Genomic DNA, 17,403 nt, shown 5'->3' with positions numbered 1-17,403 from the left:
CTGCACATGTCTTTGAAAGGTAAGCTTCTAAAAGGAAACCAATATGTGCAGTAGCATTGAGGTTTATCATACGACTGTGCTAATGGTTGTAGCCATTTCAGTTTGGCTCATTGTATAATTTTAATCATGCTAAATACTTAGCTTTTTACAAACCCCTTAGAGCATTTGAACAATGCTGTAGATCCCTCTTTGTTCCATCCTGTTGGCTGGGATCCCTTCTGCCACCATTACATGCTGCAGTCATTCACCTAACACCAGCTCAGCTGAATCCTCCTACTCCCTTCTGCTCATGACTCACTCACAAGCCCTCTGTGGCTCCAGACCCTATTCCCATGCCCAATCTTTGGCCAGATTCTTTCTTGCCACCTTCCTCAGACCCAGAGATCCCTTCCTATTCTCTTCTGCTGGAGTCAATTGTCCACCAGCAAATACATCTTCCATTTCCTTTTATTCATATTCATTGTTTGCCAAAGAGTGACACCAATTTTTCGTTATGTGAAAATATGGTTTCATCATGCCCCTATTTGAGATCCTTGGAGGAAAGATGTAAGTGCAAAGTATTTATTATGAAATTTTTTTTAGAGAAAGATATGTTAAAATTTAGTGATATTTACATCCTGTGGCTTTTATGGATTGAACAAACTTCTGTGCTTCCTTCAAATTCTCTAAGGTAGCCTTGACTAAGTATTCCTTCCAGGGTATTATCCTGTTATTAAACAAGATAAAGTTGAAGTGGTCATTCTCTTTGACATCATCCAATATTTTGAGCAGTGCTTCCTTTGTCTAGAACAAATAATAATCACTGTTAAAAGAAACAAATGAGAACATGAAATCTGAAGCGTGTTCATATTTTATTATTGAGACAGCTCGTAACAACCCCTATACTTAAATTACCTGATGCTTTCCATAATAAGATATTCTTGCCATCTTTTTTTGAGATGCTCTATTGCCTCCATTGTTTGCCACAGAACTTTGCAATTTGGCAGGGAAACAGTGTTCAGGCTAGAGAGATGCCTTTCACTGGTCTCATGACATTCCATTTAGGTATCTTAAGGCATGTCTTCACTACAGAGTTAACCCGGGCTCTTACCTCGGTATTACCCCATATTCCCCCGACACCTTCCCATCCATATACAAAGGCCTCTCACCCAAGTTTCATGCTTTAAACCTGGGCTAGCTGGCCTGGCTGGGGTATAGGTTAGAGACTGGATGCCGCTTTCACTCATCCTCACTTTGCAGTGAGGATGCAGGCTAAACCACTTGAGTGCTAATAGTCCTCCAATACCTTCCCACAATTCCCTCCATGTGCTCAGAAGGACAGACAAGTTTTTGCACAATTCACTGGGAAAGAATCATAGAGCGGCTCAGCTTCCTGCAGCACAAAGAATGATGGGGTATATCTCCAGCAGTCCTAGCGACAGACAAGGGGTAGTGCAGTACCAGTGAGGACCCAGTAGCTCAGGTACGGTTTTGCAGCCCGTGGCTGCTGAGACATGGATTAGGTTAACCCAGATGCTACTCATGTGGGCTAAGCTAGCTCTGCAGTGAAGATGTACCCTTAATTATAAACTGTTGAAAATAGTCATTTCCCTTCTCTCAATTGCAATTCTCATGAAAATTTTGGCAGCCTGCCAAAATAATATCTGACCATTATAAAAAGGTGGGCCCATGGTTCCCACACTTTACAAGAAACTCTGCAAACTGCCAGAGCAGCTGTAGCAGAGGTGGTGGTGGGGGGAGAAGGCAGGAGGATGGGGGGGAGGGGAAGAGCTTGACCAGGTTCCTCTTCTCCCAACCATATTCTCTCCAGACCCAGCAAATGGTCCTAGCAGTCCATCCACCGACTCTTTGGGCACCATATGGGGAAGGAGTTCCCCTAACTACAGGGGGTTGGGGAAGAAAAGAAAGGACTGAGCTGGTCTCCCCACCTCAGCCACCCATCCAGATCCAGAACATGGTCCCAGCAGCGTATTCCCTGCTTATGGGATCACAGCATTCTGCGGCTGCCAGCTAAAACAGTTAGTCTCCTAGTTCAAGCGCTGCAATGCCGGAGATTCAGTGTTCAAACCCTGATGATTATGCATAGGGGGACATCACAGATTAACTTAATCAGATTTGTTTTTACTGTTTTTCTTTACAAAACCTAGAAAATTACATTTAAAAATCTGTGCTAGTTAGGTTGCAAAGTCCAACGTTCTGAAGCTAGGAAATACTAAATTTACCGTGGTTTGTGCAGCCTTAATTCTGCCCCATTGTGCATATGCATTATGATCTAGTCTTTAATGACATGATCACAGACTGCTTTTCCATCTGATCCCTTATTAATTCAGTGCACAGAATGAACACACGAGAGGGTAAGAGTAGGAATTATGTTGCACAGGGACCATAAACTAGCATTTCCCATCATATACTTGATTTTGCAAACTAAATAATGTTTTTGTAATATAATTTTTGTATGTAATAATATTTATAAAAATTGCCACAAAAGAGACATATACATACCCACATACACAGCACAGAAACTGGTCTACCTGTTAGAAGCAAACATCACTGTGTAACAGTTAGAGCTGGATGAGAAATAGTTTTCCCATCCTGAGAACATTTTTGAGATTTAGAAAAATTTTCCTGTTCCAAATTGTGACAGAAAGTCAAAATCTCAAATGTTCACAAACCAATAAGCTGAGAAAAAAACCTTTGGTTTCGGCCAGTCAAAATGTTTAATATCTATAATGTCAAAATGCTCTAACTTAAAAAGGCCAATCAAAATCATTTTAATTATTTATTTTTACTATAAATTAACTGAAATTTTAAACCAAAAAAGAAGCCTCACATTTCAAAAACAGGAAGTTTTGACAATTTCAAAACATTTCCAAGTTTTTTTCAGAATAGGAAATTTGTTGAGACCAACCTTTTCCTGTGGAAAGTTGGAGGTTACATGAATAAGCAGTTTACAATGAAAAACATTTTGCTGAAAAATTCCCAACCAGTTCTAGCAATAGCCTGGTATTACAATGTATGTATTTATTTCAGTTTTTACACATGTGCTAGGAGTGTTCATTCCCAGCTCTGAATGCCTCTTGCAATAATGACAAACACATCCAACCATGACACTGAACTGCTCAACTCCAGTGCCTGCAACAATAATTCATTCCCAACATGAGTCCACTATATTACAACTCCCAGATTATCAAACACCCTATCTTATGTTCTTTCTAGCTCCTTCCCAAATGCTTCAGCAAAATAAGGCAAACCTTACACTATATCCAGAATGTTAGCATGGGCCTAAAGAGGAATTCAGACACAAAGATATAAAATGGCTAAAACTGGAAAAGAATATCCATGTAGTTCAGGCTTGCAGAGCATAGACATGAATGCAGTCAGCATGCCTGTACCACAGCCCAATTCGGTTTGTTGCCAAAGTTCTGATCCCAGACCTCAGTTATGAAATGGCTGAGGGCTGGAAAGCATTAATTACGGAGTTAATCCTAGATTGGAAGAGCATTCTGGGTAAAGATATAAGGAGCACATAAAATGCCTCTTTTCATTTCAGAATTCTTCTGTCAACGCAAGTGATTTTTAAAACTGGAGTAGAATTTACACAATCCATCTGTGCAACCTCAGCTAGTGTTTTGTCGTGTTAGGATTTATTACCATGATACAGTTGCTTAGCCAACTGGAGGTGAAGCAGAGTATAATAGAACAACCTAAGGCAACAGTTGCGTGCTGGACGCTAAAAGAGCTTTATGGCATTTTGAGTGATAGTAAAGTCCTATCTAGGGTGGTTTATGAATGAGGTTGGGAAATGTGCCTGTAAGGGCTGGGGGGGAAGATACCAGGAAAGGAAGACACTCAGGCCTAAGAATAGTAAACTATGCTTTATTGAAGGAAGAACTTATGCTCCAATCTGAGCGGGGAGCCCTAGGATATGCGGAGGGGCTGCAGGGGACAGCTGACTAGGCAGGACTCCACCGTGGGGGAGTCCTCTGTGGCGCTATATTCTCCGCTCTTATCTCGGGGTTACATGGGGTCAACAGCCAGTTACATTCTTACATGTAGGATTTATGCTTATTACATAAACTGACTGGTTTACAGGCAAAAATATGCTGAGCTATGCTACAATATCTTTCGGCAGGGTCTGTCAGACAAAGTTCATTGAAACTGCCTGCATCCTCTGCTTACATCCAGTCACGTACCCAGTCCACCACTTAGCTCCTCGCCAATCTTCCGCAACCTTGCCCCTACAGGAAAGAACATCTGCAACCAGTCCTCACAGATAACTCTTAAGTAATAAAAATAAACTCTGCAACTTTGTTTGAAATTGATTAATCCTGCTTATTTTATTTAAAGAAATGTGCTGTGCCAAGGAGCATCCTTTTTTATGCTCAAGTTTCTAGTAAGTTACCTGTTCCATTTTTTGACCCAACATTGAGTGACTAATGTCTATTACAAAAATCACATTCTTGGGCACCCTGGGGAGATTCGCAGGTGCAAAAAAATGCACAAAGTATCCACTGATAATCTGAAAAACAAAGAACATGATGCACATGAGAACATGCAGGCTGTGTATATCACCTGCTCAAAATGTAGGAGCTGACCCGAAAAGACTTAAACATGTAATTAACATTACACATGTGAACTCAATGGGACTCTCATGTGTGAAAAGTTAGTGTGTGAAAATCTTTGCAGGATTAGGCTTTAACACCCTTCCCTTCCCCAAATCACCATTGAATTTACCTGTAAATTGCCTGGAGAGTCTCTTTTCACATCATATTTTATAGTAAAATCTCCATCCAAGAAAGATGTTGAGCAGTTCTCACAGGTTCGCTGTTGATCAATAGTTGGCTTGAAAGACACATGGCCCTGAAAAGCAGTAGGTTAGAATTCAAAATTTTATAAAATTACAGGGAAAAAAAAGTTAAATATATTTTTCTACCACATAATTTCCTAAAATATATCCAACTACCGTATCCAGTAAGATATGTAAATACTGAATATTTGTCATAATCATCATATATACTTGCCTTCTTCTTTGTAATTTATTCAATGCAGACGCAGCATGACTCATCACTTTAAGACTTAGACCTGACTGCAATTTATTATTGCAATACAATACTCTAGGCTTGTAACGTACAGATAAGTTTTCATGGGCTACCAATAATAAAAGCAAAAGAGCCACCTCTCCAAAACAGTAATCCACCAAAAGATATGCCACATATCCCATCCTCCTACCTAGACATCCTGTGTTTGGATCACTGTATCATGCTCGTCTCCACTACAAGGCAACAACTTCAAATGTATCTTGGGAAAAACACAATTTTGAGGTATTGTGATGTATAAAAATTAGGTTGCATCCCCCTAAATAATTTGTGAAATCCTCTTCTAGTCCTCCCTGTCTTCCATGTTTCAGAAGCCACTAGAACCTTCCGGCAGCAGCAATGTATATCTGTCGCGAGGCCTTGAGTGTTATATGCACTTAATAGACATGGTTATTTGGACCCCACCATGCCTCTGTGCTTCCTTCTGATTATGTATGTTGTGTAAAGAGCAAAGGACACAACAAATGTATAGTTTGATTTTTCTTGCATACATAGTCAAGGCTAGTCTCATGCTTTGTATGGCCTCAGACAAGACTGGCAACTTTCTGGAGTGTGTGTGTGTCCATATTTGTGTGTAGGTAAATCAGGCTATCAATTGCTTCCTCTCAATTCCTTGCTCGAGGGAGGAGGTCAGGCTGACCTAAAAGATGCAAACCTGTGCAGGGCCCTAAGCAGTCATTGGATTGCTTGTTTTGCTTCTGGCCAGACTGGTACAGATGCAAAAAGCAAAAGTACTTTGAGAGCAAATGAATCCAGAGGAGAAGCCAGTGATAACTCATCAGTTAGGTTCTGCATTTCTAGGGATGGCATCGGAGTTTATTATTCTCATGAAAAAAGTGCAGCGTCTCAATCAGGTTAACACCATGTATTCTTCATTAAGGTGAGTAATAGTTATACCTTTTTTCCAGAGAAAGATTTTTCAATGGTCTGAGTCAAGTCATTGTTGATAAATGATCCAAGTGCTTCTAGCTCACTGATACCTTGTGGCTCAAAGATGTTTGCCTCAATCTGAAATAGTTTGTGAAAACAATTAGTAGGCCAGACATTGGAGGGTGGAGTCACAGAGCAGGTAGTGTGTAAAGGATGTTCAGCACGAGAAACTCTGTGGTCAGACCAGGGGAGTTTGTAAGGGGGCAAAGTCAAGATGATGGTGGAGCCCGTGAGCAGAGCTTTCAGGAGCTGAGTGGGCTGTCTGGGCACTGCAGCTGCTTATGCCAGTCCCAATAACTGCCTTTGAGGCAGCTATTTAGTGCAGCGGTCCCCAAACTGTGGGGTGTGCCCCACTAGAGGGGCATGGCAGGGCCCAGGCCAGCCCCCACACAGGGGTAGGGAGGGAGTGCCACCTGGCTGGGACTCCTGGCCCCTGCTCCTGGCCCTTGGCTTGGGGGCATGGCCACATTCCATTCCTGGGAAGGGGGGGGTGTGAGAGGAAAAGTTTTGGCACCGCTGATTTAGTGCTTATGCAGCTGCCAAACCGCAACTCCTCCTCAAAGCAGCGTCTACACCTCTGTGCCCAACTACCATATATATGTACAGATGATATATAGATATGTGTCAGCTAGAGCAGTGGAGAGAGGGCATCTGGGGAAAGCCTCTTCCACTCTACCGTTCTAAAAGACGACTTGAGGAGGGCTGGGTCCCTTCTCAGTTAACTGATGGTCAGGGATATTTTTTGGGTTGCATGGCCCACACAGAAAACTCTTGGCTAACAGGCCAAGAATAAGAAGGGACAGCATCTTTCCCGCCCCAACTTCACCAGCAACTGGACCAGGACAGAAATACAACCCATAGCTGATTCAATGCAGCTTCAATCCACTGACAAAAGCAGACTCCAACGAGAGACTGCTGAATTGGAATTAATTTGCAAACTGGATACAATTAACTTAGGCTTGAATAGAGACTAGGAGTGGATGGGTCATTACATAAAGTAAAACGATTTCCCCATGTTTATTCCCCCCGCCCCCCGTTCCTCAGACGTTCTTGTCAACTGCTGGAAATGGCCCACCTTGATTATCACTACAAAAGGTCCCCCCGCTCTCCTGGTGGTAATAGCTCACCTTAGGTGATCACTGTCCTTACAGTGTGTATGGTAACACCCGTTGTTTCATGTTCTCTATGTATATAAATCTCCCCACTGTATTTTCCACGGCATACATCCAATGAAGTGAGCTGTAGCTCACGAAAGCTTATGCTCAAATAAAATTAACTTAAGAAAAGGAGTACTTGTGGCACATTAGAGACTAATAAATTGGTTTGTCTCTAAGGTGCCACAAGTCCTCCTTTTCTTTTTGCGAATACAGACTAACATGGCTGTTACTCTAAAATCCACTGAGTGTTAATGAACAAGCATTTTCTATTAAAGAGATAGATATTAATAGATACTTGGACTTCTGTCAAGGATCAGAGATACCTGCAAATATTGTGGCTGCAATTATTGATTTTAAAATATATGATAATTCATGTGCAAATTAAGCCTGGTATCATACCCCTGTGAATTGACACATGGTTCTGGATGTTGTAATGGTTGGGTGCAATTGCTGTGGAATCATCAGCATAAACTGTGGCCATCCCAGTTGTCAGTATAAATCAAACTTAAGCAAACACAGCATGCTGTATAATCGCTGGGGCCAGCCACAGGAGGGAACCTTGATCACATGCATGATCAAGTGCATTACAATAACTTCCTGTTTTATATTGTTTTGCAACAGCTGTGGAAAAAAATGAACAGAAAGCCTTTAATAAAGGCTGTTCAGACAGCTGAAACATTGGTTATCTGTTCTTGTACTCATGGTAAATGGATTTATCTCCTGGAGCACACAGCTTAAGATATAAATATACACTTAGCTGGCATTACCTAGGAGCAGTGCCCTTCTTCGCCCACTATTTCTGCTAGAGTTTTTAACTGCTCTGTATAAATGCTGCTGAATATAAATGAAATCCCAGAGCAATTTACCTGAAATTGTTTGACTAGCTGTTTCGGTTTTACTTTAATCAACATCTCATATTTTCCCAAGTGCCGTTTCAAGAGCTCCTCATAGGTGAGCTCAAAAGTGACTTTGCTGGCTGCTGCAATGTTGACTGAAACAGTGAACTTTTCAGTTTTTCTTCCAGAGGCCCTGGAAATGTTAAGCAATATAACTACAAATCAGAAAAACACCAGTATAACAAACCCCTGGATGCTTTTTCTTATCACACAACACACACAACAACCATTAAATCTTTTCCCTGGTTTCACTTGTTTTAAGAATCAATATGAATGTAATGCTCTTATAGTTTTTAACATGCCTAAAACTACAGTTTCAATTCTGATCTACACAGCAGTAGGTATTTTGACTAGACATTCCTTGAAAGTAACTTGGATTTGCCAGCTAATTAAGAGAGATTTCATAGTGTGAACTAGAAAGCACTGAGAATTTGGAGCTTCATCCTAATAGGTGCATTGCAGTCAGTAGGGGTTGAGGGTGCTCAGCATCTCACAGGATCCAGCAGTTAGAGGCTTCACCCTAGGACAGTGGTTCTCAACCTTGCCAGACTATGTACCCCTTTCAGGAGTCAGATTTGTCTTGTGCATCCCCAAGTTTCACCTCACTTAAAAACTACTTGCTTATAAAATCAGACATAAAAATACAAAAAAGTGTCTCAGCACGCTATTATTGACAAAGTGCTCACTTTCTCATTTTGTGTGTATGAAATTTTAGTTTGTACTGACTTTGCTAGTGATTTTTACGTAGCCTGTTGTAAAACTAGGCAAATATATAGATGAGTTAATGTACCCCCAGAAGACCTCTGTGTACCTCCAGGGGTACACATGCCCCTGGCTGAGAACCATTGCCCTAGGATATTGATCTGAATTTGTCTGAAGTGGGTGGTAGTAACCAAAAGTCCATTTTGAAATCAATAGCTCTTTGGTGCTCTGTGTAAAGGGGGCGGTTGCATTAGCCTAGTTGTTAGTGGACACGTGTCCATGTCACAGAAACTCACACTAGATTTAGCGGCCTCTTTTCAGGCATCAAGGATTAAATAATTATGGAAACTGAGCTACCTCGACAAGATATAAACTGGTCATTTAGACTTGAAATTAGACGAAGGTTTCTAACCATCAGAGGAGTCAAGTTTTGGAATAACCTTCCAAGGGAAGCAGTGGGGGCAAAAGATCTATCTGGCTTTAAGATTAAACTCGATAAGTTTATGGAGGAGATGGTATGATGGGATAACATGATTTTGGTAATTAATTGATCTTTAAATATTCATGGTAAATAGGCCCAATGGCCTGTGATGGGATGTTAGGTGGGGCGGGATCTGAGTTACTACAGAAAATTCTTTCCTGGGTATCTGGCTGGTGAATCTTGCCCATATGCTCAGGGTTTAGCTGATCGCCATATTTGGGGTCGGGAAAGAATTTTCCTCCAGGGCAGATTGGAAGAGGCCCTGGAGGTTTTTCACCTTCCACTGTAGCATGGGGCACGGGTCACTTGTTGGAGGATTCTCTGTTCCTTGAAGTCTTTAAACCATGATTTGAGGACGTCAATAGCTCAGACATAGGTGAGAGGTTTTTCGCAGGAGTGGGTGGGTGAGATTCGGTGGCCTGCGTTGTGCAGGAGGTCGGACTAGATGATCATAATGGTCCCTTCTGACCTTAGTGTCTATGAATCTAAGAGGTGGTTGCTTCATGACAGAGTTGAAACATCGATGGAACAATGTGGAGAAGCTTTCACTGATGCTGCCCTATGTCACACCCACTCTGTGTCTAGATAGGGAAACCAGAGAATCTTCTTAACGTGAGACTCTGTTGCTGTATGTCAGTCTGTATGACTTAAATATATGGTGAAAAGCTATGAGGTTCTTGGAGAGCAGCAAACTACTTCTCCAGCAGTGACAGGTACCAGTCACATCACTTAAAGCACTACTGGAAGGTACTCAGGCTTTGCCTTCACTGCAGAAATAGATGATAATATAAGAACGGCCACATTGGGTCAGACCAATGGTCCATCTAGTGCAGTATCCAGTTTTCTGACAGTGGTCAAGGTGCTTCAGAGGAAATGAACAGAACAGGCAATCATCAAGTGATCCATTCCCTGTCTTACGCTCCCAGCTTCTGGCAAACAGATGCTAGGGACACTCAGAGTATAGGATTGCATCCCTGAGCAGCCACTGGTGGACCTATCCTCCAGGAACTTATCTAGTTCTTTTTTTGAACCCGGTTATAGTTTTGGCCTTAACATCCTCTGGCAACGAGTTCCACAGGTTGACTGTGCATTGTGTGAAGAAGTACTTCCTTTTGTTTTAAACCTGCTGCCTATTCATTTCGTTGGAGACCCCTAGTTCTTGTGTTATGTGAAGGAGTAAATAACACTTCCCTATTCATTTTCTCCACACCAGTCAAGATTTTATAGACCTCTGTCATACCCTCCCTTGGTCGTCTCTTTTCCAGGCTGAAAAGTTGCATGCAGGCTTTTAAATCTCTCCTCACACAGAAGCTGTTCCATACCCCTAATCATTTTTGCTTCCCTTCTCTGTATCTTTTCAAATATATCTTTTTTGAGATGGGACATCCAGGTCTTCATGCAGTATTCAAGATGTGGGCATACCATGGATTTATATAGCGCTATTATGATATTTTTCTGTCTTATTATCTATCCCTTTCCTAATGGTTCCTAACATTCTGTTTGCTTTTTTGACTGCCGTCTGGTGGGGGGTTTTTTGACTGAATATTGAGTGGATATTTTCAGAGAACCATCCATAATGACTCCAAGTTTTATTTCCTTCGTGGATAATTTAGACCCTATAATTTTATATGTATATTTGGGTTATGTTTTCCAATGTGCATTACTTTGCATTTATCAACATTGAATTTCATCTGCCATTTTGTTGCCCAGTCACCCAGTTTTGTGAGAAACGTTTGTAACTCTTCGCAGTCTGCTTTGGATTTAACTATCTTGAGTTGTTTTGTATCATCTGCAAATTTTGCCACCTCACTGTTTACCCCTTTTTCCAGACCATTTATGAATATATTGAAAAGGACTGGGCCCAATACAGACCCCTGGGGGACACCACTATTTACCTCTCTCCATGCTGAAAACTGACCATTTATTTCTACTCTTTTTTCCCCTATATTTTAACCAGTTACTGATCCATGAGAGGACCTTTCCTCTTGTCCCATTACAGTTTACTTTGGTTAAGAGCCTTTGGTGAGGGACCTTGCCAAAGGGTTTCTAAAAGTCTAAGCACACTATATCCACTGGATCACCCTTGTCCACATGCTTGTTGACTCCCTCAAAGAATTCTAATAGATTGGTTCTAATTCTAATGGTTGTGTTTTTACATAGCGATAGCTGTTTTGATGTAAAAACCTAGTGAAGACAAGGCACAGGTCATTTTTACTTTGATGTAACTCATCAAGGTCAACCCCAGACAGGAAGATATAAGATTGACCTAGCTAGTTGAGGTCAGGTATATCCTTCCCCTCACCTGGGGTTGACCTCAACTACCTACAGCAAGGTAAATACTACCAGTGCCTTGTCTCCACTAGGATTTTTAAACCAAGATAGCTATCTCAAGTTACCTGTCTCGTTGTAAATAAACACCTCTTTTGGCAATGAATATATAGCTTCAGACAACACAGAGATGCATGTGGTATAAGACCTGAAGAGGATAGAAAATACCAATTCCCAAAGTGAGTTAGGAATGACAAAGCACAGAGGACAAAGTTTAAATCCAATCACTGAATGACTGAAATTAGATTAAATTTGATCTCTTAACACCATTTCACACAATTATACATCCAATAGTCAAATAATTGCCACGTGGTATTTAAAAACATTCATCTTGTCAAATAGGCACTAACATACCATGGTGGTGTTCTCAGTATAAATGCCTATATTAGATTCAACAGATCAATGCGAATCAAATATGTTATTCAATTCACATCTCCCTATGAGGCAGGAAAATATTAGTGGTGTGATGAGGCACAATTAGTGTTTGTCAAGTTTGGCACTTTGCTGAAGTCCTCAGGTGAAAGGAAATGCAGAATTAATTACAAGATTAATCCCATATCAGGGTGAATAAAATAAATGGTTTCTTCTCTGAGTGATTGTCCACACAGATTCCACTCTTGGGTGTGCATGTGTCCCATGCATGTGAGATCAGATTCTTTTGGAATAGCAATGCTCACTGGGCAGCACCTGCACACTGGATTGTCTTTGCACCTGCCCTCACCCCCCACCAGAGGGCATACAGGGCGCTGCAGGCCCAACCATCCCTCCATTCCTTCTTACTGTTTATGGCAGCAAGACAGAAATCCTGTAGTGTTCACTTACTCTGTCTACCATACAATCTCTTGTTTGGCTAGTTAATAGTAATTAATATATTTAGGTAGTTATTAGTTTTTTGTTTATGCCATTGGCAATCCCCTTTCCACCCTAAAATTTAGAATAGGTTTGGGGATACCCTTGGTGCTAGGACTCATAGGGATTTAAAACTTGCCTCCTATTGCAAGGCTGCTATCCTGCTCAATGCTGGGCATTCTACTACTTCTGCCTTGGCCAAGGATACATCCCTGACAAATTATCGATCTGCCATTCTTTCTCTAAGAGAATGCAGCAAGAGAGGAAGATCCAGCTCCAGCCCCGTCTTGTAGAGTACTTGATGAGGGCCTCTTCAGAGTCTGAGGCAAAAGATCACAAAAAGCCCGAACGGTCACTTTTGGCTAGTGCTCATGTGAACTGCAGCTCTGCATCAAGCTGCCAGGCTCATTCTTCATCAAAGGGATCAAAACCCCTCAACTACTGAATCAGGCAGAATAGTCAAGTCTTCCTCCACCTAGTCATCATTGGAAAGAAGTAGGGAGAGCATCTCCCCCACTGTGAGCATAGCCTTAGGTCACCCTTGCCAGTGACCAGCAAAATTAGACACAAAACACATCTCTGTCTCTTATGCCCTTCAGCCAAAAGGTGGCTCACAGCCCACATCAGGATCCTCTGATACCATAGCACCACTGGATGGTCAATGCCTGCGAACATGGTGCACACTTCCCCTAGTACCAACTCCTTGGTACAAATAACCTCAGCTAGTGTCCAAATGAACATTTTGAATTATCAGATGTTTCTGTCAAAATACAACTATATGTCTTGGGACAAGACATCACACTGCATCGAGCAGTTTCCTCAGGAACATAGGGAGAACCTAAAGTCTCTAGTGTCTGAAAGAGAGTTAGTGGCCCAAACATCTCTGCAGGCTACTTTAGATGTCTCTGATACAGTGCCACGTATGATAGCCACTTCCATTGTGATACACAGGGCTTCACAGTTCAATCTTCTGGAATACCTAAAGAGGTCCAAATGATAATCAGAACATGGGGTCCTGGAAATTATGAACAAGGGGTATTCTATCCAATTCCAGTCCCTTCCTTTCCCCGGCCTTCTTCAGGGACCCTCTCATGAGATACTGTTAAAATAGGAGGTGAATTCCCTTCTGCAATTCAGAGCATTGGAGTACATGGAATGCCGAGGCAAGGAGTTCTACCCCCATCACTTTTTAATCCCAAATTAAAAGGGAAGCTGGTGTCCTACTCTAGACCTGAAACATCTGAACAGATTCATCTTTCATTTCAAGTTCAGGATGGTCATCTGGCCTCAGTTATCCCCTCATTACATCATCATGACTGGTTTTTGGCTCTCAAGCTTCAGGGCACTTATTCTCAGCTGTCTGTACATGCAGAACACAGAAAATACTTAAGGTTCATAGTGGGAGACTCGTTATGAATACAGGGTGCTGGTCTTTGGGCTTTTCATGGCACTGAGAGTATTCTCTAAGTTCCTCATCACAGCCCGCTTAAAACAACACAGCATGCAGAATGAGTGGCTGATCTTAGGAAAATTTCCCTACCTGTTGACCAACTCAGTTTGTGTGATCTTAGGATTCTTCACCACAATGGGATTCAAGATAAAAATAAAAACAAACAAACAAAAAAAACCCCACAACACACTTTTGCCAACCCAAAGTTTAGAATAGGAACTGTGTTAGATTTGAGGTCAGCAAGAGTTTATCTACTGCAGGTGAGGAACCAGACTATAGTGAACCTCATCAATCAGCAGGCTCACCCAGAGATGTCTGCAAGAGCATGCCTCAGGCAGCCTTTGAGTCACATGGCCTCCTGCATCTACATCACTCAGCATGCCAGAGTTCAACCACCTGCAAGGGTGGTTGAAATCCATGTACTTACCCAGCAAGCACCTGATGGACATGAAGATGAAGGTCCTGCGAGAAGTCCTCTCCTCATCAGGTTAGTGTAAAGACCTGCTTCATGTGTCCAATGGAGCATCCTTTTCTGCACCTCTGCCTACAAAGATATTGGTGATGGATGCCTCCACATTTAAATGGGAACTCATCTGGAACACCTTCAGACACAAGGCCTCTGGTCCTCCCAGAAAACTCATATTCACATAAATATCCTGGCACTCAGAGCCATATATCTGGCATGCACAGCATTTCTACTCTCGCTTCAGGGATCCAGCTGATAATGGGGAACACCCACAGCCATACATTATGTCAACAGACAGAGATGATTATGATCATCTCTGCTCCCTCACACTGTCCGTAGGCTTTTCAGAGAGGGTTAAGGGTCCAGCCATTTCCACTCAGTTTGTCTAAATGGGTATCTAACTGTATTAGATCCTATGATTAGATCGCTAGATTAGATCCACCCATGTGAGCTAGAGCTCATTCAATTTTCAAGACTCACCCTCCTTCCTTGTTTATACAGACTCCAACAACAACAGGATTCCATGCGGGCAAAAGAGCTGAGGAATGGCTGAATCTGCTCTAGCCTTTTATGCCCTTGGTGAGGATGCGAGGATATCCAGGGCTCAAGGGCACCCCCCAGTGGACACTGCTAGCCAAAAATAATCCGATTTCACATACATGTGGTACTTGCACATCAGAAGTGAATCTGTGTGGACAACACCGCTCAAAGAACCACAGTTATTGTAAGGTAAGTAACTGCTCTTATGATATCAATATAGGCGTCTCAAATTACTCCCATGAAACACAGGAACACACTTTTCCAATGGGACTGGAAGTGAATAACGATGCTATAAGGGTGTACACACTGATCTGTGGAAATACAAGCAAACTTAATTATGATGCAAGAGTCTTACTTGACTAGACCTGCAGTATGTCCACGTGAAACCGCCTTCTCATACTGCTTTTTGGCAGCTTCTTTCTCTTTTATATTTCCAAGATAGGTGATGCCATCAATTGTCCTGCAGATGAAACAAAAAACTGTGTGAAAATAAATGTATCTATGAATGCTTCATTTATTTTTTATGTATATTTTTCAGGCAAACCTTTTGGTTTGACAGTTTGTTTACAATAGGTTCTTAGTACCAGATTTGCACAGAGCCCCAAGTAAAGTGCTTGACAAATTATCACCCTAATACATTTGTATGAGCTGTATTTAAAGCAGTTTATTTACTAGGCTCTTAATTTTAATAGCATATTTTTCTTTTTAAACAAACTCCTCTGCTTCCAGGCAAACCTCTTATGCTGGCTGCAAACCTTATGTTGGTTGCAGCAAAGCAAACATATGTTTCTAGGAGGGAAAAAAAGAAAAGAAAAAAAGAAAATTAATTAACTTCAGTTAACATCTTCGAAAAACCAATGTTTTGACACTCATTGACTGAAATACTTCAAGTGTGAAGCCTTTAGTTTTAGTTTTAATGATGTAGGTCTAGAGGTGCTCTTCTAGTGCACATATCTAGGATCAGATAGGTGTTAAATTGGCTGTACTTTGCACAAACATAAGGCCCCGAAAAGTATATTTGTTCTTCTAGGAATTTCCCAGTGAAGTTTTTATCAAGGAGGGACATTAGTCATTTTCATAAAATTTAAATTCATTCTAAATTGTAGATTAAATAAAAATAATCCAGAATAAAACAAACATTTTTGGAGCAGACAGAATTTCTGAGACTGGGGCTTAGCACTGTAAATGGCATGACTCAACTCTAACTATAATGAGGCAAGGAAGCTATAAAACACTATCCCCACCTTACTCCTGGTGCGCACATTTTTGCTATGGTATTTGTAATATCTCTGACAAACAAAGAGTTTGAAATAGCACGAAAAGAAAGCCAGTGCTAACCAGTTTGGTCCATGTTTTCAGTGCTTCTTTTTTATTTAAACATTCATGCTAGGGCTGTCAAGCAATTAAAAAAATTAATTGCGATTAATCGCCCTGTTAAACAATAATAGAATACCATTTATTTAAATATTTTTGGATGTTCTCTAGATTTTCAAATATATTGATTTCAGTTACAACACAGAATACAAAGTGTACTGTGTTCACTTTATATTTATTTTTGATTACAAGTATTTGCACTGTATAAAAACAAAATAAAGGGTATTTTTCAGTTCACCTAATACAAGTACTGTAGTTCAATATCTTTAACATGAAAGTTGAACTTACAGATGTAGAATTATGTACAAAAAAACTTCATTCAAAAATAAAACAGTGTAAAATTGTAGAGCCTGCAAGTCCACTCAGTCCTACTTCTTGTTCAGCCAATCGCTCAGACAAACAAGTTTGTTCACATTTGCAGGAGATAATGCTGCCCGCTTCTTGTTTACAATGAAGCTTCTTGTTTACAATGTCACCTGAAATTGAGAACAGGCATTCTCATGGCACGGTTACATGCCAGATGCGCTAAAGATTCATATGTCCCTTCATGCTTCAACCACCATTCTAGGGGACATGCGTCCATGCTGATGATGGGTTCTGCTTGATAACAATCCAAAGCAGTGTGGACCGATGCATGTTCATTTTCACTATCTGAGTCAGATGACACCAGCAGAAGGTTGATTTTCTTTTTTGGTCGTTCGGGATCTGTAATTTCTGCATTAGAGTGTTGCTCTTTTAAGACTTCTGAAAGCTTGCGCCACGCCTCGTCACTCTCAGATTTTGGAAGGCACTTCAGATTCTTAAATCTTGGGTTGAGTGTTGCAGCTATCTTTAGAAATCTCACACTGGTACCTTCTTTGCGTTTTGTCAAATCTGCAGTGAAAATGTTCTTCAAATGAACAACACGTGCTGGGTCATCATCTGAGACGATTATAATATGAAATATATGGTAGGATGCGGGTAAAACAGAGCAGGGGACATACAATTCTCCCCCAAGGAGTTCAGTCACAAATGTAATTAATGTATTTTTTTTTAACGAGCATCATCAGCATGGAAGCATGTCCTCTGGAACGTTGGTTGATGCATCAAGGAGCATACGAATGTTTAGCATACCTAGCACGTAAATACCTTGCA

The 17,403-nt window shown here is 41.2% G+C and overlaps 1 protein-coding gene across 1 annotated transcript in view; it reads right to left on the bottom strand.

The window, feature by feature from the left end:
• The window catches only part of LOC144267400 (inter-alpha-trypsin inhibitor heavy chain H3-like), a 50,167-nt gene that overhangs the window by 23,875 nt on the left and 8,889 nt on the right, over positions 1–17,403 (bottom strand). Inside the window, exons 4-9 of the mRNA XM_077821351.1 lie at positions 15,251–15,355; positions 8,050–8,212; positions 5,994–6,104; positions 4,735–4,860; positions 4,403–4,519; positions 615–783 (exon numbers count right to left, since the gene is read on the bottom strand). Of these exons, the coding sequence (XP_077677477.1) occupies positions 615–783; positions 4,403–4,519; positions 4,735–4,860; positions 5,994–6,104; positions 8,050–8,212; positions 15,251–15,355 (791 nt within the window). The remainder of the gene's footprint in view (positions 1–614; positions 784–4,402; positions 4,520–4,734; positions 4,861–5,993; positions 6,105–8,049; positions 8,213–15,250; positions 15,356–17,403) is intronic.

The sequence above is a fragment of the Eretmochelys imbricata genome, chromosome 7, assembly GCF_965152235.1.
Source record: "Eretmochelys imbricata isolate rEreImb1 chromosome 7, rEreImb1.hap1, whole genome shotgun sequence".
Lineage (NCBI taxonomy): Eukaryota > Metazoa > Chordata > Testudines > Cheloniidae > Eretmochelys > Eretmochelys imbricata.
The sequence above is the reverse complement of the archived record's forward strand: the minus strand, read 5'-3'. Positions and strand labels throughout refer to the sequence as shown.